Here is a 14,012-nt window from a genome sequence, read left to right on the forward strand (position 1 = left end):
CTTGTTTTCTATTCTCAAGGCAATCCTGGAAGCATGGAGAAATGTAGCTGTTTTTCTAGATTCTTGGTGACGAGAAATATGTTGGGTTATGGGTTGCATATACTACTTTGTTGATGGTCAGCCATGTGAACACCATCTGATTCTTTATGTTCCTTCTCTCCCTGTTTAATCGTTCTATCTGAATACCTACTGATCATGTACTTACTCTGGAAATATGATGATTTTTGCCATTGTTCGCAATTCTCTCTTTCTCTCTCCCAGCCATTGTTCGAGATAAGGTAGCAGGTAATTTCTCACACTTACTGGCGGTCGTTGTCGAGTGGTAACGAAAAGCTTGAGTTGTCCATGCGAAAGTGTGCCTCCAGTTGTTCTGAGAAGATTAAGTCCCGCTGATTCTCTCAGTCTCCATGATCACTTAGCTTGGTCGTCATCTGTTTGGAGACAGAGTGCTGAGCCCAGATCGGCAGTGACCGATGAGAAGAATGCTTGCGATGTGCGAAGATTCAGCCGCTGTTGTTTCTCCCAAGTCCCACGCCGCCGGTCCTCCGCCTGGCCGTTCGCATGCGCGAGGCGCCGTACGAGCACAGAGCGGGCGGCGGCAGAGTGGCTGACCGTGCCGACTCGTCCACTCGATCCATCCACTGCCGCGACGCCGTAAACTGAGAGCAGGCACTATGATCTGGGCACAGCAGCGCACTGGGAATGATCTCAAACCTGGCTGTGCTGTGCGCTTTTCATCTCTCGGCAGGACGGAAAAGCACAGCCAAACGATTTTTATCAAGCGACGACGCCAAGATTCTTGACGCAAAGGCAGCCGTGGGTGCTGTGCCGGATCATGTTACAGTCAGCACGCAGCAGCATGGGCACAGCGGAAGAAAGAAACGATAGGCGACATACGCCATCATGCCGCCGTTGCTTGTGCGGCAGCAATTGAGCGCGGCAGGGGGGCCGGGGCCAGTGCGTTGGCTCTCCCTTGCCATGAGCCCGTGGCAGTGCACGTCCTGAGCTGGTTGGTACGTAGCCTTACATATAGCCACTCACATTTGACATATCCAGTGTTTATGAGCACCGAGTTTGAACTGATTATCTCAATGAATAGATGAAGTTCCAACTGGTCATTTTGCTCTCTAGCTACCACTTGTTGTTCATCAGGCATTAAAATTTCGGCAATTTTTTTGTGAATTTCGATGGCAGAGCCGAGGATGAAAAATAACCGAAATTTCGGTAAAATTTTGTGAATTTCAGTCTTTTTGCCGGAGAAAAAAATATAAAACAAGATTGATATATCCCTATTGCTACTGCTGATCTTTAGTAGTTTTTTTTATTTGTTTAAAAAGCTTTGATCTTTAGTCAATTTGTTCAGGACATGAGAAACTATGTTGACACAAATTTAAGAGACAGGCCGGGGTGTTCACACAAAACAATATGTTAAGATAGATGCTCTGTCCTCTGTTACAATCTTATCTCCCCATCATGCATTGATACTGCGTTACACACAGCGAAGGACCATAAGACTGCAAGGTGTACTAGAGGTCTAGAGCACACGCACACATGCATAGTAGCTAGCTAGCTCGCCTTATTGGTGGTATAGATGAAATTTCGTGCCAACGAAACTACGTAAGACGCACACAAGCAGCAGCTTAACGGCAACTAATCACACGACATAATCCAATAATTAACCAATTAAAGACCAACTAACTTAACGACACACCCATATTGATGATGCTTGCAAGAGTGCGCGGCCACTCTTGCTGCTTGTCCATTGTCCATCGGCACGCGGTCACACGGCGGCGACGATCTCGATGACCTCCAGCTTGTTGCCCTCGGCGTTCGCCGCCAGCCTGCAGGTCTCAGCGGCGGCGGCGGCGGCCTTGTGCTGCTGGTCCTTGTCGACGGCCGTGGAGTCCACCGGGAGCTGGTCCACCACCTCGATCTTGTGCACGCCGAGGATGGGGATGGGGCTCGAGCCGCTCACCGACAGGATGGCGACGGTGTGCGGGGGAAGCTCGATCACCTGCCCACCCACGGACGGGGCGGCGCCATCGGTCGTCGTCGGCAGCACGGCGTTCACGTTCCTAGGCTTGCGGTACCAGAAGTAGAGCCCCATCTGGATGCAGCTGAAGAAGAAGCCGCCGACGTTCGGGTACTGCAGAACAATGCATGCATGGTTAGATCAGAGCCGTGTCGTGCATGTCTCATCATGTGCTTGTGAAGCTCAAGTTAATGATTGGTGCATACCATGACGTAGGGGTCCTTGGTGAAGAGTCCGTAGCAGAACCAGGCGACGGCGCTCAGGGTGAGGCAGAAGGACAGGCTGATGGGCATGAACTCCACGCTCTTCGTCTTGATCACCTTGAACTGCACATCCATGGATCGTTCCAGTTGATTAGCCAAAACAAATCTTATCACAAGGTCGGCTGAAATGATAGATGATGTATATAAGCTTACGATGATGCTGAGAGGCGCCACGAAGACGGCCATGGAGAAGGCGAGGCAGACGCTGCCGAGGAACTTGACCCGGTAGGGCTGGGCAACGACTTTGAGTGTGACGAGCACGATGAGCGCGAAGGCCGCCACGTCCATCAGCAGGAAGTAGGCGATGGTCCTGACCCTGGCCCTCCGGGGCGCGTAGACGAGGTAGAAGGCGATGTAGGCGGCCTCGACGCCGCAGCCGAAGGCGTTGATGGTGAGCAGTGGCCTGGAGTTGGTCTTGACGAGCGCGTAGAAGATCCAGAGCACCGAGCTGAAGAGCGCCACCACGTACGGCACGGAGCTGAACCCACCCGTCGACTTCTTGCGGTACACCTGCAGGAACGTCGTGCTGCACCGCCGTACATGCATGCATCCATCGGTCAGTCAAACTTCACATGTAAATGAAGTCAGCTGAAACGATCGATGGGGATAGTGAAGAGAAAACTTACACTGGTGCGAGGAACACCAGGAAGGATATGATGTTTCCTGCAGAAAGGAAGATCAGCAACAAACACTTATCAGTGACATTTTTCAGTATATATATATTCTTAATTCACAAATGCACTCGAAATGTGTCCAATTAGAAGAAAACGGTATGTATGTAAGAGAGTACGGCTGGAACTGATTGGTAGGTAATGAGAGGTAGTTTTGGGTGCGATGTATTTTATTGTGATTTCATCTATTTACTGGTGCAACATGGAAAAGTTTGCAGCCACACGCCTTCTTCACTGCTCAACCAATCGCCATTTCAAGAAGGAGATCGAGCATATATAGTACTGATTCTGAGAGAGTGCATGGTGAGCTGTTGGCAATTTTAATCCATGATTAAATGCGCTCCTATCCTTCTTCAGTTGAATAGTGGCTAGGCGATGCATGCATGCGTGTGTGTTCGATCTAGCTAGAAAGAGAAGGTGTCTGACCTGTGCAGTGATCACTGCTAAACAAGAAAAAAGTAGATCAATGGGGACAGAAAGTTAAAGAAGATGGAGTAGTACAACAACAAAAGATGAAAGGTATTGATGAATCAACAAGACTGTCTGTTGTCATGTGTGAGCTGCATGCATGACAACAGAAATGCATGACTACAGTGCAATGGCACAAACGAAAAGAAAGACTAACATATCAGCAACGAAATGAGGAGGAAAAGGTAAAATAGAAATCTCGTACGTCGTCTTGTCGGTGCAATCTAGAAGGACGTACAGAACGTACGATATTAGAAGAAAAACCATGCACAAAAGGTGATGTGAAAAATTCCACAAGAAAGTATATAACTAGAAAGAAAAAAGCCACATGCACGAGAAGGATCATATCGATGCATGGATTAGAGCTGTGCACTTGCATGCATGATCGCCGGTCATGGCCGGCCGGCATGCATGAATCTTTACCTGCAACGCCGGAGAGGGTGATCGCCGGGTGAGCCATGGACAAGAACGCCATCGCTGATAGTTAGTTGACGAAAGTGTCAGTGGAAAGGAGAGGAAGAGGAGAGAGAGACTAACTAGACGGGCTAGCTAGAGCTCAAGAGATATCTGCTGATCTTCTCTTCGTCAGAGAGAAGAAAGCCAAGACCCCTTCCCTACTTCCCTCCCTGACTCCCTGAGCCACAAGAGGAGCTATACAAGGTGCGTCTGCTGCTACTACAACTGCATGTGTGGTTTGGCCCTGGGGATGGGCGCAGGAATATATAGCCGGAGCCCTACCCCTTTGGGGCTGGGGCTGGTGCTGGGTGCTCAACGGTTCGGTACACACTCGATCCCAGCCGTATAATTCATCAACCACTGCACATTGCGGTGTGCATGCATGCACCAGCAGATCAGGGTCATACAAAGGGTGTATCTAGTCTGCACTTTCTTTGTGGTCGATATTTCTTTTACATTGGTGAGAAATAATTTGTGCATGCTAGCTATACATTTGTCCCTCTCCACTCAGATTAGATGTGGTTATGCGTGTGAAAGGTTAGAGGACACTCCACCCAATTAGCATTTCTTGCATTTGAAACATGTGAAAATGAGTTAAGTGTTGGTTTTATTTTCACTTGCCTCAGAAGTAGAAAGGGTTATCGCGGCTTTATTTGTGCGGTTTATTTGTAGAAACATGTAGAACCGTAGTAAAATATGTAGTGCTTAATGTAACGAAATGTAGAACCGAACTAACATGTTTATAAAAAATCGAGTTGGAGAAGGCATGGAGACACTAGCTAAGTGTCCATATGTTACAACAAAACACAAATATTAGACGCGATAACATCAATTATAAACTCAATGTACAGATATGTGGATGCACCACAAGAGCGCCGCTAAATGAATACGTTAGGAACGATACCGTAGATTGATTTCAGATGGAATCCAAAATAGGAGTATGAGATTATATGCAAATTTTTCTCCTAATTTGTTTAGTTATTTTTATTAGTAAAGCAAGTATATATCTGTACTCGGTAACGAGACGAGAAAAGTAGAGTACGAGAGTGGATAATAAAAGTGGATAAATTATTTAAATTTTAGAGATTTTTATTAAATGGAAGGAGAGTGGAGGGAAGAGGTGACGTAAGAACAAACTCGTGTTTTATATAATTGATATATTAAAAAATGCATAAAATTTTGGATGTTTCTATATACACCCTTGTCCCTTGATATGCCAGCCAATGTGTACAATCCGCTGGCCTAGATGAAATCAGGCTGAGGATTCAAGGAGCGAGCACGGGTGCATCTGCTATCTTCGATATTACTGGAGTGCAACAACAACCATCTCAAACTGTCAAACATAACAAGTATTGATGCGATGTCCTTTTGAGTTGATTTTATATATGTTTTGGATCTAATTTCTCGGTACACACTATCATTAAAGAAAATAAATTTTTCATATTTTAGTTCTAATAAAATACAATAATTCAGGCTTGCAGAATGGACTTATCTTTAATTTTGTTTTTCGAGCTTGCTCTTGAAATTTTGTGAAGATTTATAACACCCCTCCTCTCTCTCTCTCTCTTCTATTTGTTGGAACTTTGTCTGAAAGCTTTCACCCTCCTATTTTTCATATTTGGTGCATTTTTACGGGATAAACGCCTGTGTACCATGCACTCCCGTGGAAAGAATATACAAAGGAAGATATTTTATTTGATTTAGCCCTTTTCACATTTCAAAAGAAGAGACAATTGTTTTCTAGGAGAAAAAGGACGGAGCCTCTAACTTTTTTGTCGCATTAATTTCTTGTGTTAAGATTTCTTTTATTATTAATACCAACATGTCAAGATCTCTTTTATTAGTAATACCAACATGTCAAGATTCACTATTACAGAACTAGTCATAATTGTCGTCTTATTAGTGACGGTTTAGTCAAAATCAATATTGATAAGGTATCAGTGTTGGTTGGTAGCAATACCAAGTATTAACTCCTCCATTCAGATAAAAACCGACACTGATAACTAGTATTAGTGTCGGTTAGTATTACGAACTAGCACTGATACTATGATCGGACCTGAAATTTTTATGCAATGGATTTTTGGCTCGCACTGGCGTTCGTTCACCTCAGTCACGATTCAGATGTGTCCTTATCCTCTCGGTATCTCACCCTTGCAACCTCACTCCTCAAGTCCTCACCCCCATCTCTCGTCCGACCTCCCCTCTGGCCTCCTCCCCTCCTGCCTCCACCGGCCTCCCCTTCGGCCTCCTTAGTTCTACAAGATGACATCGTCCACCTTTGAGAAGTGTGGTCGGCCGACAAAGGCGACACAGGGAGAAGAGCTGTGGGCACCACTGGCCTCGTGCCCCGAAGGAGCGTTGTCCCGTAAGGGCATCACTAGACGACAGGTGCCACTGAAGGACAGTCTGCAGCGCCACCACCGGCCAATTGCTGGATCTACACGTCTGCATGGCTCATCGTTGCCCTCTGTCAGTGGAACCACCATATCTGGGCGGTGCAGTTAGGGGGGAGCCGCGCGGCCGGCCGCTATCTAGAGAACGGTGCCACCGTTTGGTGTGCACACAACCGACCGGAGGGGCAAATTCGTTAGAGGTTGTTGAGTTCTTGCCAATTAGCGTTCGTCTTGTAGAACTAAGGTGCTTGATTATGTTAGATGTTGAGTTCTGGAGACTATGTGAGATGATTCGATTTGATTATGAGATATGTTTGTATGGATAAGATGAGTTGATTTGAGCACAATAGCTGTGGCAGCAGCATGAGGATGATGGTGGCGACGGCAAGAGCGGTAGCTGAGCCGGCTCTCTTGAGCCAGCTCATTTATTTTTTTTTGGCTCGGGAACACATATCAGTACCGGTTAAAGGCATGAATCGGTATTGAAAAGAATTTTCAGTGCTAGTTCTAGACCGATACTGATAGTCACTGACTATCAGTGTCAAGTAAAGAGTGCCAATTAAAAAACCAGCAGTGAAACTGTTTTTTAACTGGCACCGATATATAGTTTTGTAGTAGTGATTTTGGCCTATTCATCGAAACATCAAAGCTAGACAGAAGTAGAAGCAATGAGGCTTTCATTGAAATCCCTAGCCAATTATTTGTCTAAATAGTTATATCATCGTCGATTTTTTCTTAAAAAAAATGAATCTTAAAGGAAAGGATTTTGTCACATGTTGTTGTATCACTAAGGACAAGTACATCGGTACACGTCAGGTATCTCATAGATCTTCTCATTCAATATCACGTAGGATTTTAGATGATATAGAGGAGAGAGAGGGGGTGAGAGAAATAACCATTGTTTCGCGAATCGATGGTCTCATATGTAAAAATTTAGGATTAGTTATTACTTTCATACCATTATACGAGTTGTTATTGCTATGCAATTCATAATATTTATTTGTTTCGTACAAAAATTAAGGAATTATGGAATTACTATGAGACAGCTGAATAAACAACTCATTATAAGGGTTGTCTGTTAAATCGTCTCAAGATCAATGTCAATGCATGATGTGGTATATAAGATGACACCAATGTACTTGCCCTAAGGGTATATTTATTTCAGCTTGTAGATTGCAGATTGTCAATATGTAGTAGCTGTTAGAAGGCGAATTACTGGATTGTTATAATCTAAGAGCTAGATTGTATAATACAGCTTTTATAATCCAACATGTTTGTTTCAGATTGTAGATTATAACAATCTAACAATTCACCTTCCATCCACTTCTGCATATTATATATTCTAGCTTTTTACAATTTACAAGTTATTTTTCACAATTCATAGCTAAAACAAATAGAACTATAGTACCATCGAAGGGATTAGCTTGCATTTGTTTTGGTAGATTTCGGAGTTCTTACCTCACCAAACTGCTATATACATGAAAAGTCAAATAACTCTAAGAAAAATAAAAAAAAGGAAACTATCTTGAAAATCCGATAGTGTTCTGGTTGTTCAGGGTGCCACATGTGCACAAAACAACTTAATAGCAAAACATAAGGTTGTGGTGATTGGTGTTTAGTCTGTAGCCCCATCAATTATACCCTTGTTTTTTAAGAAAGAAGCCACATTACTCTTATTAAAACAACTCTATGTAGTTCCTCAAGTTCATTCGTATTTGTTGAAAGTTTATTATATTTTTCCCTAGTTAATATGATTCAGGCACCCATAAATTTCAGGAACTGTTCCATTCCATATTCCTAACTAGTTTGTACTAGCTGGTTAAAGGACTGTTTGGAACACGTAGAAATTTCACAAGATTTTTTACAGGATCTAAGATATAGTCTCACTCTCTGTGTTTTAAAGAGGGCTAAAAGTGTCCACGATAATTACTGGATAATTACCATATTCGGGCACTCTAAGTTTTTTTTAATTTTTGATGTATATCTCTATCTCTAAGGATGAGATCCCTGGATGAAAAGAAACTACATATATAAACCTAAGGTATCCTGTAAATAGAGAAGTTTATCTTTAAAAACAGAAACAAAGACTCTAGAGAACGTACGCCGCCCACTATATATATAGAGCCTGAGGACCCTGCGGAGGAGGAAGCTAGACAAGTCGAACACAAGCCAAAGAAATCGCTCAAACCTGTCGACAAATCAGAAGACATCCGAAACCAAGCAAGGAAGTCGCCGGCTATATTTAGACCCATCTAGCCTAGCCACATACCCTATTGTAACAGACTTAGATCAATACAAGATAAATATGACGTAGAGTTATTATCCTCAGAGAGACATGAACCTATATAAAACTTCCCTGTGTTCTCCTACAATTTGTCTACTCAAATCATCCCTTATTTCTTCAACAAGTTCGTTAGATCGACAGTTCACAAATTGTTGACAGTTGGCACCGTCCGTAGGGATCATGGCAATATGCGTTGAAGAATCTACACACAACATGCCATCAACGTTACCTAGGCCTTCACCGAGAACCAGTTTTTCGGATGATGTGTTCTACGACAACTTTACCCCTCTTCCTTGCGAGCCGGTGATCGATCAGATGAATTTTGACAAACTTTCTGGCGGCGATGATTCAAGTGACGAGGTAAGTCGATTCATGTATCAATGCACCAAATATTACGGCATCGATTTCAAACCACTCAGCTACTAAGCAATTATGAATGTCCAATTCACAATAAGTCAGGATCAATCCCCGTAGCTTTTGATAATATAGATTGTCAAGACACTAACTTGGAGCAATCCGATGAAACTTCCATGATGGCTTTGGATACTTCCTCCAGTGGAGGTTACCCTCGAGAAGTTTTTGCTATCGGAGACGAGTGTAACAATCTGGGTAATCATAACGATGATCCTACAAACAAACAGGGTCCCTCGGTCCCGGGTGTGGGCAATGGTCAGCTCTAGATGGGACCACCTCTCTCGGTCCTTAACGGAGCCCCGATCTTACTGTCTCCCAACCATCAACAAGGGGCTGATCATTTAAATCTGCAATCGCTAAGAGGATCCTTCTTCTACAAGAGGTCCTCATGCATCATCTCACAACATATTTGGTTACCCTAGATGATAAGGATTGGATGAACTCGGTGATCGACTTGACAAAGGAGGTCATCATCCAAACTGAGAACTCTCATCTATCCCTAGATGGAAATAGTGCTGCGGGGCAGACGAGACAATATCCCGTCACAAGTAGATGCATCGGACTCGAAGAGGCGTAACCCCAGGAACAAAGCTTCCTGGGAAGACAATCGGAAGAACAATTGCCACTGAGCATTGCCAGTCAAAGGTCATCCGATCAATGACTTGCATGAGGTTATCGATAATAGGCGAATGCACCAGAGGGCTTCTGATGAGGCTTCATCTACCCCTCAACGATATAATCAAGGAATGTCCTAACATCGATCAAATCGGGACCAATCTCTGATCTCTATGGGAAAAACTCTCAAGCCTGCTAGAACCAAGCACGACGCCATCAGTGGATGCCTAACCTTCTCCCCAGATCTGCGAAATGTAAGTTGGTCGGCAAGATTCCACCCTGGGACGATCGAGAAATACAATAGAAGTACAATCACCGTTGAGTTTCTCCAAATCTATGCCACGACCATCCAAGCAGCTGGTAGGGAGAAGAAGGTAATGGAAAATTACCTCCCAACCGCCCTCGAAGGGGCAGCTAGGACATGGGTTCATGACAATAGGTGTTGAAAATTGTACATGGAACATGTCGTTGACTACACCTATGTAGAGGACTATTTTTTTGACGAGGGGTTCTATGACAACTTCAGCCCTCCCACCGACAAAGCGGTGATTGAACAGGTGAACTTCGACGAAGAACTTTCCAGCAATGATTTTATCGATGAGGTAAGTCGCTTTATGGATCAATGCGCTAAGGATTACGACACCGAGTTCAAACCACTTGGCTGTCAAGATAACCGTGAATGCCATATTCAGCACAAGTTAGGATCTTCCCACGTAATTTTCGGCAACATGTATAGTCAAGTCACCTATCTGGAGCAATTTGATGAAAAATCTATGATGGATCTACCATCAAGCTAGTTACACAAGCCTTCCACGACATAGTATCTGGATCTTCAGCCACTCACATCAGCCAGATATCGACCCCATTACCTTTGAGAAGTATGACAACTTCCCAGACATAAAACATTCTATTAGATGTGGTCAACTTTGAGATGGCATACAACGCCATCTTAGGAAGACCTATTCTTTCCAAGTTTATGACAGTCGTGTATTACTCTTACCAATGCATGAAGATCCTGGAACCCGAATGGGTCATCACTATCTAGAGTTGCCTCAAGGCAGGTCTATGTTGTGATAAGTGGAGTCTCGATATGACATCTCAACACCAACCAAGCAAGGAACCTCAGAGCTCAGGGATCAAGGTGGACAAGAAGCCTCAATCGTAACCGTGACCAACGCCTCGAGATGCAAACCAAAAATCTGAGGGCTGGGTTTCATGATTAGTTCAAAACCCATGTAACAGCACATACACTACCCCCAAAGTAATAAGGGTCACTACTTATCGGATTAATTTAGTCTTTGTTATTTAGGTTTAAGATTTTAGGTCTAAAATAGCTCGTGGGTCATCAATAAGCTCTGTAAGTCCTAAGCGCAAGTACTAAGAGTACCTTCATAATAATAACGATCATATTACCTAGGAAGTCGATCGAATTCTTTTCTTTCCTTACTTTCTTTCTGTGCATCCTTATGCCTGGCAATGGGATAAGCAGTAAAAAGCTTTTCTCGACCCAAAGGCAATATGAGCTCTTTTCTCTTTATTGCGTTTTCTATTTAGACTGCTTACTCAGAAAATTCTTCTGGGCAGAAAGTCAGAGGCTTAACAAGTACTAGGTGCTAGAAACCGAAATAGACATATTGTGTACCCTCTAAAGAAAATTCGAACTAGCAGGGAAGGATCATTACGTCGTGAACTCGGGTTGCGACAATGCTCCTTATCGCGTTCCACAAGTGACTAGCCTACGACACTTCCCACTCAAGCGAACCTAAGGCTAGTCATAATAAGTGCTCCGACTAGTGATTAACGAGTCTCAAACTAATCGAAGGAAGAAGTCAATAAGGAGATCACAATATGCTGTCAAATGCATCCAACATGAAGTATTCCTATCAAATGCAAAAAGCGTTTAAATTCCTACAAATATAACAAATCTACCAAGTTATTTATTACAGACTATAGGGAAAAGTTTTAAGGCAGGAACCAACTCCAAAAGTTGTATGTGTAAGTACTGAGAGTAAGTTTATACTAGTAAATGTTCATATTTACCATAAGGTTACTTGAATCTCTTCATGTTCTTTTTTGTCTTCCCTAAACTAAACGTCTAGCACCCATGAGACGGGTACACCGGTGGTAAGTTGCAATCTGGGTACATTTACCTATTGCGTGCACGCGAATAAGCCTAGACAAGGTCATACGGGAACTAACTTCAGGAAATAAGAGTTTCTACTACCATAGGGGAAGTATGATTGCTCAATTCTTTTTTTTTACCTGGTCGGCTAATTCATAATGGCCAGTCTGCAATTTTTTATCTTTGACTGCATATCTGAGTTTTCTTTTTAGATAACCAATAGGGGCCGGATGAATATAATATACCAAGAGCTAATAACAACATATTGTGCGCATGCCAAAGCGGCGCGTGGAGATGATGTTCTAAGTTACGACCTCGCAGTATGTGACAAAGGTTCTCTATCGTGCCCTCAAGTGCCCTGGAACTACGATGGCTCCCACTCACGTCGGACCTAGGGCTGACCTGATTAAGCTCCCCGATTAGTAACGAAGTCATCCTACCCTAGCCGGAGGAGGAAGTGAGTAGCACTAAGCATGTTAAGTTATCAATATCTTCTCGGTATCCAGTTCTCAAGAAGTCCCACTGTTTTCACTTATATTATTTTTTGTTTTTTTACTAACAAAAGAATAAGTTTCTATTTTCAAGCACATGAAACAGAAGAAAGCCTAAACGGACTTGCTAGGGTCCGAGTCCTACTCAGAGCTATGATCTTCTATGCTAGGGTCCCATCACATTTCCTGTTCAGGATCTCTTCCGGCGCATGTGGGAACTGTTGACAAAGGCGCTCAGTTTTCAAATGTCATCTTGATCTTTTGTCTGAAAAGGAGGAAATATTCTTTCATCACCACGCAAAATCTCTGTCATGACGCAAAAATTCACCGGACGGAGGGCCAGATTTCCCTAACCTTCTCGGAATCCTGAAAGTTGGGATAATGCTTATCGGTTGACCCGAATTTTCTACTTGGATGAGATCCCTAATCGGAGGCTCACAGATCTACCCGGAGAAAGCCTAATATCCCGACTAGGTGACCTGATCACAACCAGGAACCCGGATGAATGTACATCCTACCCGGAAGCCCGAGTTATCACTCGGAGAGGTAGCCTGTCAAGATGTCTTCCTTAGCTGAGCTAAGTTTCTTGATCCGTCATAACCTCATTTCACGTACTGGTGGGGGGTTTGACTATGACTACTGGATAATTACCATATTTGGTCACCCTAGAGTTTCTCGTAATTTTCGGGACATATCTCTATCTCTGGGAAGGGGATCTATTGATAAAAGAAAACTACCCGTAAGAAACCAGAGTGTCTCGTAAATAGGGTAGTCTATCTCCAAAAATAGGAAGGAAGACTCTAGATAACGTACGATGCCCCTTATATACTGAGCCTGGGGACCCTGCGGAGGAGGAAGCCAGACAAGTTGAACACAAGCTAACAAAAGTCAAAGAGATCGCTTAAACCTTTCGACAAACCAGAAGACACCTAAAGCCAAGCAAGGAAGTTATTGAGTAGATTTAGATCCATCTAAACCAGTCACATACCCCCTTATAATAGGTTGAAATTAATACAAGACAAACATAATATAGGATTATTATCCTTAAGTTGGCCCGACCTTATATAAAAACTCACGTGTGTTCTCTGCAATTCGTCTACTCAAAGCACCCATATTTCTTCAACAAGTTCGTTAAATCAGCGGTTCACAAATCATCAACAAGGGTTAAACTTCTTTTTGTTAATATAATCAAGACCTAAAAATATCAACCCCAAATATCTATTCTGAGATAGATACAGTGAAAATGGAAAAGAAACGGCACTCGCAAGATAATTATAACCTTTTTGCTGATTAAGTCATAACCTAGCATGAACAACGACTTAGCAGACAAGCGCTCTCTTTTTTTTTCTTTGAACCAGGCTGACAAGAGCAATGATTCCTATATAAATTGACTGGTGGGGCAGGGTATATAGTCACACAAGAAACATCTGCTTTCAGTTCTCTCATGAACACTGAAAAGTGGTTTGATCAATAACAGTACTGAGCATACTGTCCTCCACAAGCTGACACCGGCTTAGGTTCCTGAGGGCAGCCCTAGTGGGGGTGATTTGGGTTGGATCTCTAATGCTCCTACCCGAAGACGCTCCTCAGCTTCTTTGTGGTTAGGAGGTGTGGGCCTCCTTTATGAAAAAAAAAGTGATACCACCTAGATACGAGCGTAGCCAGAACTGATCTGATTGGAGAAAGAAACATATAGTGGAACCATACTTACATGCGTACAATAGTTTCTAGCTGGAAGAACCGTGTGAATTGAAGCACTATCAGTTAGGCAGTAGCTTGCTTGCAACCAATCATCAGGAATGC

General features: G+C 43.4%; 1 protein-coding gene across 1 annotated transcript; it reads right to left on the reverse strand.

Annotated features, from left to right (window-relative positions):
* Positions 1–1,410: 1,410 nt before the first annotated feature.
* On the reverse strand, positions 1,411–4,249 carry LOC133898445 (bidirectional sugar transporter SWEET11-like). Its single transcript, XM_062339142.1, has 5 exons — positions 3,858–4,249; positions 2,922–2,958; positions 2,449–2,821; positions 2,239–2,358; positions 1,411–2,146 (listed from the first exon to the last, which is right to left on the reverse strand). The coding sequence occupies exons 1-5, from the start codon at positions 3,907–3,909 to the stop codon at positions 1,781–1,783; spliced, it is 948 nt and encodes a 315-aa protein (XP_062195126.1). The 5' UTR covers positions 3,910–4,249; the 3' UTR covers positions 1,411–1,780.
* Positions 4,250–14,012: the final 9,763 nt, after the last annotated feature.

The sequence above is a fragment of the Phragmites australis genome, chromosome 18 (genome assembly GCF_958298935.1).
Source record: "Phragmites australis chromosome 18, lpPhrAust1.1, whole genome shotgun sequence".
NCBI lineage: Eukaryota > Viridiplantae > Streptophyta > Magnoliopsida > Poales > Poaceae > Phragmites > Phragmites australis.

Bases quoted from the DNA above. Each gene is read 5' to 3' on its own strand.
- LOC133898445 (XM_062339142.1), bottom strand. From the start codon at position 3,909: ATGGCGTTCTTGTCCATGGCTCACCCGGCGATCACCCTCTCCGGCGTT. The intron at 2,822-2,921 runs GTAAGTTTTCTC...ACGGCGGTGCAG, and splicing joins CTGGTGTTCCTCGCACCAGT to CACGACGTTCCTGCAGGTGT. The intron at 2,147-2,238 runs GTATGCACCAAT...ATTGTTCTGCAG, and splicing joins CCAAGGACCCCTACGTCATG to TACCCGAACGTCGGCGGCTT.